At 46.9% G+C, this 13,074-nt stretch overlaps 3 protein-coding genes across 7 annotated transcripts in view; 1 reads left to right on the top strand and 2 right to left on the bottom strand.

The window, feature by feature from the left end:
- Positions 1-13,074, bottom strand: part of LOC310689518 (uncharacterized protein) — an 86,029-nt gene that overhangs the window by 13,991 nt on the left and 58,964 nt on the right. The window lies entirely within an intron of this gene.
- On the bottom strand, positions 59-7,000 carry LOC310689332 (uncharacterized protein). Of its 4 annotated transcripts, none has more exons than XM_083466904.1 (7): positions 6,574-7,000; positions 6,109-6,177; positions 4,891-5,398; positions 4,616-4,697; positions 4,275-4,357; positions 2,830-2,956; positions 59-2,209 (listed from the first exon to the last, which is right to left on the bottom strand). In XM_083466904.1, exons 3-7 carry the CDS (start codon positions 5,305-5,307, stop codon positions 963-965), a joined length of 1,956 nt encoding a protein of 651 aa, XP_083323030.1. In that variant the 5' UTR covers positions 5,308-5,398; positions 6,109-6,177; positions 6,574-7,000; the 3' UTR covers positions 59-962. The 4 variants fall into 4 exon arrangements, with proteins under 4 accessions (XP_083323030.1, XP_083323029.1, XP_083323031.1 ...); XM_083466903.1 differs by having other exon boundaries at positions 6,109-6,396; positions 6,574-6,617; XM_083466905.1 differs by lacking the exon at positions 6,109-6,177 and having other exon boundaries at positions 6,574-6,916.
- On the top strand, positions 7,014-11,920 carry LOC310689346 (uncharacterized protein). Of its 2 annotated transcripts, none has more exons than XM_083466956.1 (6): positions 7,014-7,058; positions 8,001-8,505; positions 8,676-8,757; positions 9,266-9,348; positions 10,004-10,130; positions 10,564-11,920. In XM_083466956.1, the coding sequence occupies exons 2-6, from the start codon at positions 8,092-8,094 to the stop codon at positions 11,724-11,726; spliced, it is 1,869 nt and encodes a 622-aa protein (XP_083323082.1). In that variant the 5' UTR covers positions 7,014-7,058; positions 8,001-8,091; the 3' UTR covers positions 11,727-11,920. The 2 variants fall into 2 exon arrangements, with proteins under 2 accessions (XP_083323082.1, XP_083323083.1); XM_083466957.1 differs by having other exon boundaries at positions 7,035-7,883.

Raw genomic sequence — 13,074 nt, 5'->3', positions numbered from 1 at the left:
CCCAGGTGAGGAAGCAAACCTTTAAATAGCTATGAAACCAAGAGAGCAAACAAAAGTGTCCTCTTGGGACTTGGTTTATTAAAACTATTGCACAATAGGGCAGTTTTGCCAGCTAGAAAAGACTGCCCCAAAGGAACATTTGAACAAAGGTTTTATAGGGTTTTATACAAATAGCTGCTATACATCACAAAACATCACTGAATACATCAAAAGAGGTCACAGGTAAAGGAGTGTAAAAGTTCTGGCTGGACTCTGTTTTCAGCTCCCCTCATTTATCTTGGGGAACCCCAACCCTTAGGATTCAGCTTTGGCACTTAGCCTCCAGTTGCCTTCAGTCAGGGGCAAATCGTCCTTCCATGTCCCTGGAACACTTGAAGGAGCTGCTCCAGTACTAATGCAAAACCTCCCTCCTTGGCTGGGCATTTGTGCCTTTCTAGTAATACAAATACACCTCCCACAATCCAGGGTCAGATCAGCATGGAACGCAGTGTAGACGTGTGGCGTGAGAGATTTGAAAAATGTAGGAACGTAAGAATCAAATCACTCATTGATACACTGATATGTAATCCCATAAAAGCATGAAACAACTAAAGCAAAATCTATACAATATGAAAAATTATTTAACTCTGCCAACAGAGAATATTCATTTTTCTCACATGTGCACAAGAATTTCTTTAGGTTTGATTGTTTCCTAATACCATCTTTCTTCCAACATATATTTCTCCCTTGTATGACTTCTTTGATGGACTGTGAGATTGGCCCTCTCATGGAACTTCCTTCCGCATTCTCAGCACTGTTGTGGCTTCTCCCATGAATGAATTGTTAGATTGGAAGTGAGATGGGGGCTGAGACTGAAGCTTTCTCTGCATTCCAACTAGTGATACGGTTTCTCCCCTGTACTAATTTTTTGATGGAAAGTGAGACTCATCTTGGAATTGAAGCTGTTTCCACATTCTAAGGATTTAAAATGGTTCCTCCCTACTATGAGTCCTCTCATGTGAAGTGAGACTTCTCTTACGACTGAAGCTGTCTCCGCATTCCAAGCACTGATATAGTTTCTCCCCTGTATGAATTCTTTGATGCGAAGTGAGATTGGCCCTGTCACTAAAGCGCCTTCCACATTCCAAGCAAGGATATGGTTTCTCCCCTGTATGGATCCTTTGATGGGAAAGGAGATGGTGGCTGTGACTGAAGGTTTTTCCACATTCCAAGCACTGATACGGTTTCTCCCCTGTATGGATCCTTTGATGTGAAGCGAGATTGTTGCTCTGACTGAAGCTCTTTCCGCATTGCAAGCACTGATATGGCTTCTCCCCCGTATGAATTCTTTGATGGGAAGTGAGATTGGCCCTGTCACTAAAGCTCTTTCCACATTTGGAACAGGGATACGGTTTCTCCCCTGTATGAATTCTTTGATGGGAAGTGAGATGGGCACTTTGATGGAAGCTCTTTCCACATTCCAAGCAATAAAATAGTTGCTCCCTTGTATGAATTTTTTGAGGGGCTGTGCGATTGGACATCACTGTGAAGTTTTCTCCCCATTCTAAGCACTGATGTGGTTTCCCTTCTGTATGAATTCTCTGATGGGAAGTGAGATGGGCACTCTGACTGAAGCTCTTTCCACATTCCAAACACTTATAGGGTTTCCCCTCTATATGAATTATTTGATGGGAAGTGAGAGCAACCCTTTTACTGAAGGTCTTCCCACATTCTGAGCACTGATATGGTTTCTCCCCTGTATGAATTCTTTGATGGGTTGTGAGTTGGGCACTCTGAGTGAAGCTCTTTCCACATTCCATGCAGTGATACGGTTTGTCCCTGATATGAATTTTTTGATGGGCTGTGAGATTTGACTTCACACTAAAGCTCTTTCCACATTCTGAGCACTGATGTGGTTTCTCCCCTGTATGAATTCTTTCGTGGGAAGTGAGATGGGCACTCTGAGTGAAGCTCTTTCCACATTCCATGCACAGATATGGTTTCTCCCCTCTATGAATTCTTTGATGGGAAGTCAGACTATCCTTCCGACTAAAGTTCTTTCTACATTCCAAGCACTGATAGGGTTTCCCCCCAAAGGGATTTATTTGATGGGAAATGGAAATAAAGTGGTGACTGAAGCTCTCTCCATGCTCCAAATGTTTATATGGCTTCTGCGCTGTGTGGATTTTATCATGGTCCCTCTTGTTCTTAACTTCCATTTCACCACTACCTGCAACAAAAATAGACACAGATTAGAGCCTTAGGTCTTGGTCTTTCCAGTTCTTAATTTCCAATTCATCACCACCTGGAACAGATAGAGAAATGGATTACAGCCAGATTACAGGAAAAAATAGAGCTCAAATTATTGAACAATGCTAATTAACACTTGTGATACAGGAACAACTGAAGGGAATTAGGAAGTCTCACTACAGGGATCACCACATTTTTTGAAAGGCATTAGCTAACATATTTATGGGAGCCCTAGGTTTGAAAAGCTTGGCTCTTTTCCGGAGTGGACTTTGCTTGGCCCAGTCATGGATTCAACACCAATTTCCAATGTCAGTCATCTCTTTAGTCAACTGAAATTGGACAGAAGCAAAATAATAATAATAATAATAATAATAAACCTGACAGAAACTACCACCACTTTCCTAACCAGCCCAGCCCAGTCATTTTAATCTTACTATCTTCTATAATGTTTAAAAAAGCAAAACTGGGGGGGGGGGGAGTTTCCAAATCGCCACTGCTGGGGGTTGTGCTCTTGAGCTCCATCTGAATATTGGAGGCTCATCACATAGAGGTATGGATTGAATTTCAAAACAGATAATATGATCTGACAGGGAGCCTTACCAAGAGAGGCCACAATCCCACGATTCTCCTCCATGACTTCTTTATGCAGAGCTCTCTGGTCAGGATCCAGCAAGGCCCACTCCTCGTCTGTGAAATGGACAGTGACATCTTCAAAGCAGATTGGACCCTAAAATAAAAAGAGAAACGTCCTCTTCTTAGACAGCACGGCTGTGTTGTTTTAAGGGGGTTGTTTGGCTGCTTCTTCTAACCACTTAATGGAATTATTTTATTGTGTACTTTAATGATGAGTATTTTAACGATTAGATTAGGGACATGGGTGGCGCTGTGGTTTAAACCACTGTGCTGCTTGGACTTGCTGATTGGAAGGTCGCTGTTCGAATCCCCGTGATGGGGTGAGCTCCCGTTGTTTGGTCCCTGATCCTGCCAACCTAGCAGTTCGAAAGCACATCAAAGTGCAAGTAGATAAATAGGTACCGGTCTGGTGGGAAGGTCAACGGCGTTTCCGTGTGCTGCTCTGGTTTGCCAGAAGCAGCTTAGTCATGCTGGCCACATGACCTGGAAGCTGCGGACAAATGCCGGCTCCCTCGGCCAATAAAGCGAAATGAGCGCCGCAACCCCAGAGTCGTTCGCGACTGGACTTAACTGTCAGGGGTACCTTTACCTATTTTAACAATGGGTACTATTTTTGATGTAAATGGATGGAACTCTGCATAGTGTTCTTCAACTCATGCTGCCTCTGTAAGCGTTCATTTGCCAGATGGAAGGACCTCCCCTTCCTCTCCCTGCGCACTCTTCAGCGAGCAGGGGACCCTGGTGCTGCTCTATTGCCAACCTCAAAGGGGGCATTGGAAGGAAACCACATCGTGCACCTGCTAGGGCTGTTTAGGTGAACCCTGGTCAATGTTTTGGATACTTTGTCAACTGCTTAGAAGCCTATTTTAGCATTTAACAATCAATATAGAAATTAAACTGCAACTACTGATAAATAGGGACGCAGGTGGCGCTGTGGGTTAAACCACAGAGCCTAGGACTCGCCGATCAGAAGGTCAGCGGTTCGAATCCCTGCGATGGGATGACCCCCCGTTGCTCGATCCCAGTTCCTGCCAACCTAGCAGTTCAAAAACATGTCAAAGTGCAAGTAGATAAATAGGTACCGCTCCGGCAGGAAGGTAAACGGTGTTTCCGTGCGCTGCTGTGGTTTGCCAGAAGCGGCTTAGTCATGCTGGCCACATGACCCGGAAGCTGGACGCCGGCTCCCTTGGCCAGTAAAGGGAGATGAGCACCACAACCCCAGAGTCGTCCACGACTGGACCGAATGGGCAGGGGTACCTTTACCTTTACTGATAAATAATGCTAGCAACATTCAAAAGCCTAGTTAAGTGGAGGTGGCTGTTCATTACTCTCAGGGAGATTCGCTCAGCCCCAGAGGCACCCTGGCTGCCCCACCCCTCAGCCCCTTTCCCCACAATGCTCCTTCCTGCTACCTGATCTGGTTCCATAGCTGCTGCTTCCCTTCCACCACCATTAAAAGATGGATGAGGAGGTATTTCCACCACCGTTCTGACACCTGCAAGAGACAAAGGTAAACAAGAAGCTATGAGTGCCTCTTTCTGTCAGAGGTGAAGCTATGCAGCTCTAACTGCAGATGGTCCATGCATCTGGACATTTGGACACATTTCATATTCTAGCTATGTAAAAATACATCCCCCCTCCTTTGGGCTCTTGGCCTCAAGTGTCTCTCCAAAAAGATGGAAAAAAACACACACATTAGTTACAAAATACACACAATGTTATCCAAGGGATGGAAAAACTAATTTCTTCTTACTCAGTGGCCTCTCTTCAGTCATCAATGGAATCCTCTCCGCCTCAAAGTGATTGGCGCTCATTTCTGCAAATGGATAGTTTCCCTGAAATAGCAACAAAGATTAAAACAGGAAATGGGAGAATGCCTAGAAGTGGAATGGCAGAGGCAAAACCTTTTGGGGCATCAGAGATAATTCCTTGGAAGCTTAAAAAATATATATAGAGAGAGAGAGATTTTGGATACTCTCCCTCCTTTTCAGAGCCCCTTGGGAGTATCTAGAGGAAAGTCTCTCTCACCTGCTTTCTCTCTGCCTGCTTCCTCTCCTCTGCCTGACTCAGGAGGAATCCTTCGGCCAGGGCCACCGCCTGGGAACTGGTCTCCGCTCCGCATTCCCTCACCCACCTCTCCATCTGAGGTGGAAGGACAGCCAGGAACTGCTCCAAGATCACCAGGTCCAGCATCTGAGCTTTCGTGTGCCTTTCTGGCTTCAGCCACTGATGGCAAAGGTGGTAGAGTCGGCTGCAAACCTCTCGGGGTTCTTTGGTCTCCTGTTGGCACATCTGCCTGAACTGCTGGTTCTGCAAATCTGAATGGAGAGTGTCCTCCTCACCCAGGATCTTCTTCACAGAGCTTTCCCGGATTCCACCACTGCTCCCAGTTTGGATGTCATGGCCTCTTCCTGCTCCAGGGCCAGCTGAGTCTTGCTCATCCATCTGGGCTCTCAAGAAGCCTCCAAGAGATCAGAAGGAATCCTTTGGTCTTCTGCCAAGTTCTGTCTGTCCAAATCAGAAGTGATACCAAATTCTGCAAAGCAAAGAAAGAAGTTCCCTGAGCAAGTGCAGATGAGTCTTGCTTGGAACCTGGGTAAAAATTCCACCACAGCCCAGACACTATGCTCCCCCCTTTTTTGGGGGGGGGAAAGGAAGGAGGAGTAGAACCCAATTTTTTTAGTATAATCCAAAATCCAAAATCAAAACCACTAGAATGCCTATATTACCCAAATCCCCTTGAAAAAACACATAAACGTAATAGGTGAAACAGGGGAATATCCAGGAATTGCATTTTGTACATACTGGGCTTGGTGGTTAACTGAGGAAGCTACATTTTAATATCACGATGTTGACTTTGATGTTATGAGAAGCTGTATCTAATTTTGAGAGTTTCTAGTAAATAACTTTACAATTGTTATTACACAGCCTATTACGTTTACGTGTTTTCAGTCAACAAATCAAGTCAGGCCCGTGACTAACTGAGTATAATTTGCACATTAGGCCAGAGTGGGGGTCCTAACCCTGGGGGTCCTCTAGGGCTGCTCTCTCTCCCTCCCTCCCCCACTTCAGTCCACATTTCTTTCCTGCTTCATTTTCTAGCACTGGGAATCTCCAATGTATTCAAGAAAAACTACAGGGCCGGGACGCCCTTTTCTTTGTTCTTAGGGCCAGATCCAACCCCCCTGAGGGCCAAGTGGGTGATGCCAAAGAATAGCCCTGAAAAGTGAGTAAAGTAGAACTCACCTCCTTTCTGCAAGTTGTTTTAAGCTGTTTTTGATACTGTGTTTTAATGTGGTTTTCTGCCCTGGGAATCTAGGGTGAAGGGCAGGTAATTAATGATGACGATGTTGCATGACTTAACCCCCACACAGCCAGGTATGCTTGGGGTTCCTCTGGGGTCCACCATGGGCACTTGAGGCTCAGGTGGCCTCAGTGACTAGGAGTGACCAGTTCCAGTTCCGGCCAGCTGAGCAGCCACAGAGATGCCAGGCTCAGGTGGGATTATGGCAGTGCCCTGTAGGTGGGCATTTCCTTCACCAAAAAAGACAGAGAGTTTGCCCTTCGCCTTCTCCCCATTGCAGCCTCACTGGGGGGGGGGTCCCCCATGCATAAGCTGAACAGCCCCCCTCCCATGCACCCTCGGGACCCCCTTCTCCCCAGTGCACCCTAAGTGGGGAGAGAGGAGACTCACCAGGTCCCAGGAGGCGCCACCCAGGCAGAAGGGGCTGTCAAAATATGCCCCCCCTTCCCTCGCAGGGAGGCACTGGGGAGGGAGGGGCTTTTGCACTGGAGGACCTCTCCCCTCTTTCATCTCCTCCCCTCTCTAGGAATCCAGCCCCGTTGCTTTTAACCCTTGGCAAGCCGAGCACCCCGAGCTCACTCCTCCTTTCTCGTCTCTCTGCAAAGCAAGAGCCCAGGAGGAAAGCAGTGCATTGCGCATCCTCAATAAAACCTCTCTGGGGGGTGCCAAGGGCGGGGCTCCTCCCCATTCATCATTTCTAGGTGGGGGGGCTGAGCTCGGGGCGCTCCGCTTTGCCAGGGTTGCAGGGAACTGAGCTGGATTCCTAGAGAGTAGAGGAAAGGAAGGAAGGAGGGGGTGGGACCAGGTCCTCCCCCCCCAGCAAGGCCCCTCCCCCTCCCTTCCGTCATTTCCTGCCTCCCGCCCCGTGCAAGAGGGCGCCTCCCGGGATGCGGTGAGCCTCCTCCTCTCCCCCCCCCCCTTGGGAGAAAGGGGTCCCAGGGCTGCAGCGGGGGGGGGGATGCATGGAGGGGGGGTCGGGGAGAGGAGGGTCCTGCCCCCCTCCTTCCTCTGCACAGCCCGGGAGGGGGCGAGCTGGTCTCCCTGGGGATGCTGGGATGCAGGCAGGCCAAGAAGCCCCTCTCAGGTGAGGGGAAGAGGGGCAGAGATGGCAGCCAGGGGGAAACATCTGAGCAGCTCCCCTTCCCGGACTTCGGGGTCCTGGAAACACCTGTCTCGGGGGTCAGAGGCCTGGGGGCCAGGGGGGCCTCGGTGGGGAGGGTGTGCCCCAGCCCAGGAACTCCCACCAGGATGCCCTTTCTGGGGCCGCCCTGCCCCCCTCTGCCAGCCTCCCCACCCCAGAGGGTCTGGAGGGAAGGAGGCGCTTCTTCAGATTTGTGGGGGGTCTAAGTGAACCCTCAGGGGAGCCCCTTCAATAGACAACCATTGCAGCTGTTTTAAAACCGGAATACAGTGGAACCCCGGGTTACATACGCTTCAGGTTACAGACTCCACTAACCCAGAAATAGTACCTCGGGTTAAGAACTTTGCTTCAGGATGAGAACAGAAATCGTGCTCCGGCAGCGCAGCGGCAGCAGGAGGCCCCATTAGCTAAAGTGGTGCTACAGGTTAAGAACAGTTTCAGGAGGTCCGGAACGAATTAAGTACTTAACCCGAGGTACCACTGTATTGGGATGCTTAGCTGGTGATATACTGTATTACGATGTTGAAAACCAGGCATCGTCCGGCCCTAAAAAAGATGCCAGACTCATTAGAAAAGGTACTTGATGATGCCGTCAATATTATTTTTTAAAAAACACCTTGAATTATAGGATTTTAATAAAATAAGAATGATAATAATATCAATTTTATACAAGAAAGACGTATTCCTTTGTAGGATTTACTAACCGCTTTAATAAGGACAGACAGAACTTAGCAGAAGGCCAAGTGGTTCCTTCCGATTTCTTGGAGGCTTCCTGAGAACACAGATGGATGAGCAAGACTCAGCCGGCCCTGAAGCAGGAAGGGGCCATGCCATCAACACTGGGAGCAGTGAGGGATTCTGGGAAAGCTCCGTGAAGAAGATCCTGGGTGAGGAGGACACCCTCCACTCTGATATGAAGAGCCAGCAGTTCAGGCAGTTCTGCTACCAGGAGGCCAAAGGACCCCGAGAGGTTTGCAGCCAACTCCACCATCTTTGCCATCAGTGGCTGAAGCCAGAAAGGCACACGAAAGCTCAGATGCTGGATCTTGTGATCTTGGAGCAGTTCCTGGCTGTCCTTCCACCACAGATGGAGAGGTGGGTGAGGGAATGCGGAGCGGAGACCAGTTCCCAGGCGGTGGCCCTGGCCGAAGGATTCCTCCTGAGTCAGGCAGAGGAGAGGAAGCAGGCAGAGCAGCAGGTGAGAGAGACTGTCCTCTGGATACTCCCAAGGGGCTCTGAACAGAATGGAGAGTATCCTGAAATCCTCTACTAAGCTTTCAGAAAGCATCCCCAAATGGTTTTCCCTTTGCCATTCCTTTTCTAATATTTCTCTCCATCCTCTGTTCTGAATGCTTGTTGCTCTTTCAGGGAAAGATTATCTTTGCAGAAATGGGCCTGGATTCCTCTGAGGCAGAGAAGACTCCGTTGGTCAGGAGAGAGAGGCCGCTGGGTAAGGAGGAAGGAGCTTTTTCTCCCTTTGGTTGCATTTTATGGATTTAGGAACTAATCTGTGGGTTTTTTTCATCTTTTACGGGAAGACACTTGGGGCCAAGAGAAGTCCCTCTGCCTGGTTCTCTGTAGCTTTACTCCTCGCAGTGAGGGAACTACCAGAAGGCCCTTGGAGCTGGACCTCAGTGTCCGGGCTGAACGATTGGTGTGGAGACGCTCCTTCAGGTCTACAGGTCCGAGGCTGTTTAGGGCTTCAAAGGTCAATACCAACATGTTGAATTGTGCTTGCAAACATACTAGGAGCCAGTGTAGGTCTTTCAGGACCAGTGTTATATGGTCCCAGCAGCTGCTCCCAGTCACCAGTCTGGTAGCCTCCTTCTGGCTTAGTTTCTGAGTCCCCTTCAAAGGGACCTGTGCATAGAGCGCCCCATCTGTAGTTAGAGGTGCACTGCTTCACCTCTAAGAAAAGCATGTGCTAATGGCCTGCCACCTCCCTTTGTCTCTCACAGGTGACAGAATGATGCTGCCAAGACCTCTTAATCCATCTTTGCATGGAGGCAGAGGAGAAACATCAGCTCTGGAACCAGATCAGGTAGGGAGAAGGACCATTGCGGGCAAAGAGGCTCCTGCTCTTGACTTCTGTCAAAATTCTCCTTAACAAAGGCAGTAAAGGCCACTCCAGAAGGTTTATGTGCAGAGAATGATTAACAACCACGTCACGTTCACTAGCCTTCTGAATGATGCTAGTATTATCTATCAGTAGCTTCAGTTTTATTTACCAATTTAACATTTAATACTAAGATAGGCTTCTCAACAGCTGACAAACCATAAAGAAGAGGGGCCAGAATTCACCTAACAAGTCCCATCAGTTGCACTATAGGGCTTTCCCTCTCCTTCCCCTCCCTGTGACCCCCTGCAACCCTGAAGTTGGCTGTAGGGCATGGCGAAGGTTTCCCCCTCCAGAACAGTAGACGGGGAGAGGAAAGGGGGGAATGTCCAGCAGAGAGAAGGATCTGAAGAATACCAGGTGGAGTTCCATCCATTTACACAAATATGAATATCCATCAATAAAATACACAATAAAACAATTCCATTAAGATGTTAAAACGTACATCCATAATTAAAATGTACAGCCATACAATCCCATTAAAACCATACGGCAACAAACAGACACAAAACAACAAAACAATGTGTAGAAGATGATCTTTCTGCTGCCTGAGAGCAAGACTTTTCTCTTCTTCTTTTAGGGCCTAGTATGCTTTGAAGATATAGCTGTTCATTTCACAGAAGAGGAATGGGCGTTGCTGGATCCTGACCAGAGAGCTCTGCATAAAGAAGTCATGGAGGAGAATGGTGGGATCATGAACTCTCTCAGTAAGGCTCCCTGTTGGATCATATCTCTTTCGGAATTTAAGATCCCTTGGGAAGAATCTGGGAGAGGAGGAGACTTAGTCAGTTGTGGGAAGGCAGGGCCTTCATTCAGTCCCCACAACTGGCTCATAGGGGCCAGACCCAGAGGGAAGTATTGCTGTGCTCACTAGGCCTGACACTTCTGAGCAGCCTGTTGCTTCTCATAAGGAGTTAACTTCACTTACTCCGTGTGATTTATTGCTGCCCCACTCCTGACATTCCGGTTCCATAAATATGTTCATTAATGCCTGTCAACAAAAGCAGTGAAGCCTGTTGTAAGGCCTTACTTTGAATTCAGTTCAGTTCTTCCCGTGTCCCAAGCATTAATTAGCAAAGATCAATAACTGAGCGCTGTGTTTCTCCCTGGGGCTGTGATCCGTTTCTTTCTTTGTTGCAGATGCTGATGAATCAGAGATTAAGAACCAGGGAGACCATGACCATGTCTACACCATGGAGAAGCCATGTAAATATTCTGAGTGTAGAGAGAACTTCAGTCAAAGCTCCCTCCGAATAAATCCATTGGTGAAGAAATCCTATCAATGCTTGGAATGTGCGAAGAGCTTCAATCGGAAAGAGAGTCTCACTTCCCATCAAAGAATTCATACAGGGGAGAAACCATATCAGTGCTTGGAATGTGGGAAGAGCTTCAGTCGGAGGTCCAATCTCACAGTCCATGAAAGAATTCATACAGGAGAGAAACCATATCAATGCTTGGAATGTGAACAGAGTTTCACCTGGAGGGAAGGTCTCACTTCCCATCAAAGGATTCATACAGGGGAGAAACCGTATCAGTGCTTGGAGTGTGGAAAGAGCTTCAACCGGAAGGAAAGTCTCACTTCCCATCAAAGAATTCATACAGGAGAGAAACCGTATCAGTGCTTGGAATGTGGAAAGAGGTTCACCCGGAAGTTCTATCTAATAGTCCATGAACGAATTCATACAGGAGATAAACCATATCAATGCTTGGAATGTGGACAGAGTTTCACCTGGAGGGAAGGTCTCACTTCCCATCAAAGGATTCATACAGGGGAGAAACCGTATCAGTGCTTGGAATGTGGAAAGAGCTTCAACCGGAAGGAAAGTCTCACTTCCCATCAAAGAATTCATACAGGAGAGAAACCGTATCAGTGCTTGGAATGTGGAAAGAGCTTCAGTCGGAGGTCCAATCTCACAGTCCATGAAAGAATTCATACAGGAGAGAAACCATATCAATGCTTGGAATGTGGACAGAGTTTCACCTGGAGGGAAGGTCTCACTTCCCATCAAAGGATTCATACAGGGGAGAAACCGTTTCAGTGCTTGGAATGTGGAAAGAGCTTCAACTGGAAGGAAAGTCTCACTTCCCATCAAAGAATTCATACAGGAGAGAAACCGTATCAGTGCTTGGAATGTGGAAAGAGGTTCACCCGGAAGTTCTATCTCACAGTCCATGAAAGAATTCATACAGGAGAGAAACCATATCAATGCTTGGAATGTGGACAGAGCTTCGGTCAGAAGACCAGTCTGATAGGCCATCAAAGATGTCACAGTGGGGAGAAACCAGACAATGGCTGTATATGAATACTTTTCAGAGACTTTGATGTTCCACCTGGATCCTGAGTTCCACTTCTGAAGGCCTTCTGTCAGTTCCCTGATTGTGGGAAGTGAGGTTACATGGAACAAGGCAGGGGGCCTTTTTGATAGTGTCACCCGCCTTGTGGAACTCCCTGTTTTTAGATGTTAAGAAAATAAACAACTATCTGACTTTAAGATAAGGAAGTTTTTAATGTTTGTTAGTTGTACTGTGGTTTCATGAATTTTTAGAAATAATAAAAATAATGGTAATGGCATTATAGGTCAAAACTGGCACTTTGAATTGGGTGTGGAAGCTAATTGGCAGCCAGTTCAGTTGGGCTAGGATCATTAATGCCCGTCAAAATAGGTCGTAAACAGTGTAATAAGTAGAGGTCCCTCTGCTCAGGACAGCCAGAACTGGGCAGAAGACAAAAGGGATTCCTTCCTTCTGATATCTTGGAGGCTTCCTGAGAGCCCAGGGGGATGAGCCAGACTCAGCTGGCCCAGAATCAGGAAGAGGCCATGCCATCCAAACTGGGAGCAGTGGGGGGTTGATTCCAGGCCGTGTCTAGCACTCCTAGAAGGGAAGTGACCCCGCCAAATGTGATGGCAACCGAAGGGATTTCTGTGAGATGAATCTGCCTGTTTGCTCCTGCCTTTTGGTGCTTTTGGTCAAGGAAGGAATTTAGAACTGTGGTTGACTGAGTACAATTTTCACACCAGGCTGATGGGGTGTGTGTTTCTAATCCTGGGGTCCTTAAGAGCTGCTCTCCCTCTATTCAACCAGGATAAAGTAATAGGATTTGAAAAGGAAGAATCAAAATTACAAAAAGTATTACTACAAAACTCAAAAAAAAAAATATATATCCAAAATGTATAATTTACTATTAGAATGGGAATTAAAGGATGAAGAAGTAAAAGAAGTTATGATTAAATGGGCATGCGATATAGGATATGTAATTCGGCTGGACCAATGGGAGAAATTATGGAAATATGATATTAAATTCACGGCATGTTATACAATAAGAGAAAATTTTATGAAAATGGTGTACCAATGGTACTTAACTCCGGTAAAATTGGCAAAAATTTACAAATTAAAATCGAATACCTGTTGGAGATGTAAAAAATAAATAGGAACAATGTTTCACATGTGGTGGGAATGCCGACCTATTAAACAATCCTGGAATGAAATCTATGAAGAACTCAAAAAGATGTTTAAATTATCTTTCAGTAAAAAAACGGAGGCATTCCTTTTAGGTTTAATTACAAATGATATCCCCGAAAATCAAAGGAAAGTATTCCTTTATGCAACAACAGCTGCCAGGATGCTTATAGCTAAAAACTGGAAAGGCAG

This window comes from Podarcis liolepis (genome assembly GCF_965112155.1).
Source record: "Podarcis liolepis genome assembly, chromosome: 12".
Lineage (NCBI taxonomy): Eukaryota > Metazoa > Chordata > Lepidosauria > Squamata > Lacertidae > Podarcis > Podarcis liolepis.
This window is presented reverse-complemented; position numbering and strand designations above follow the sequence as displayed.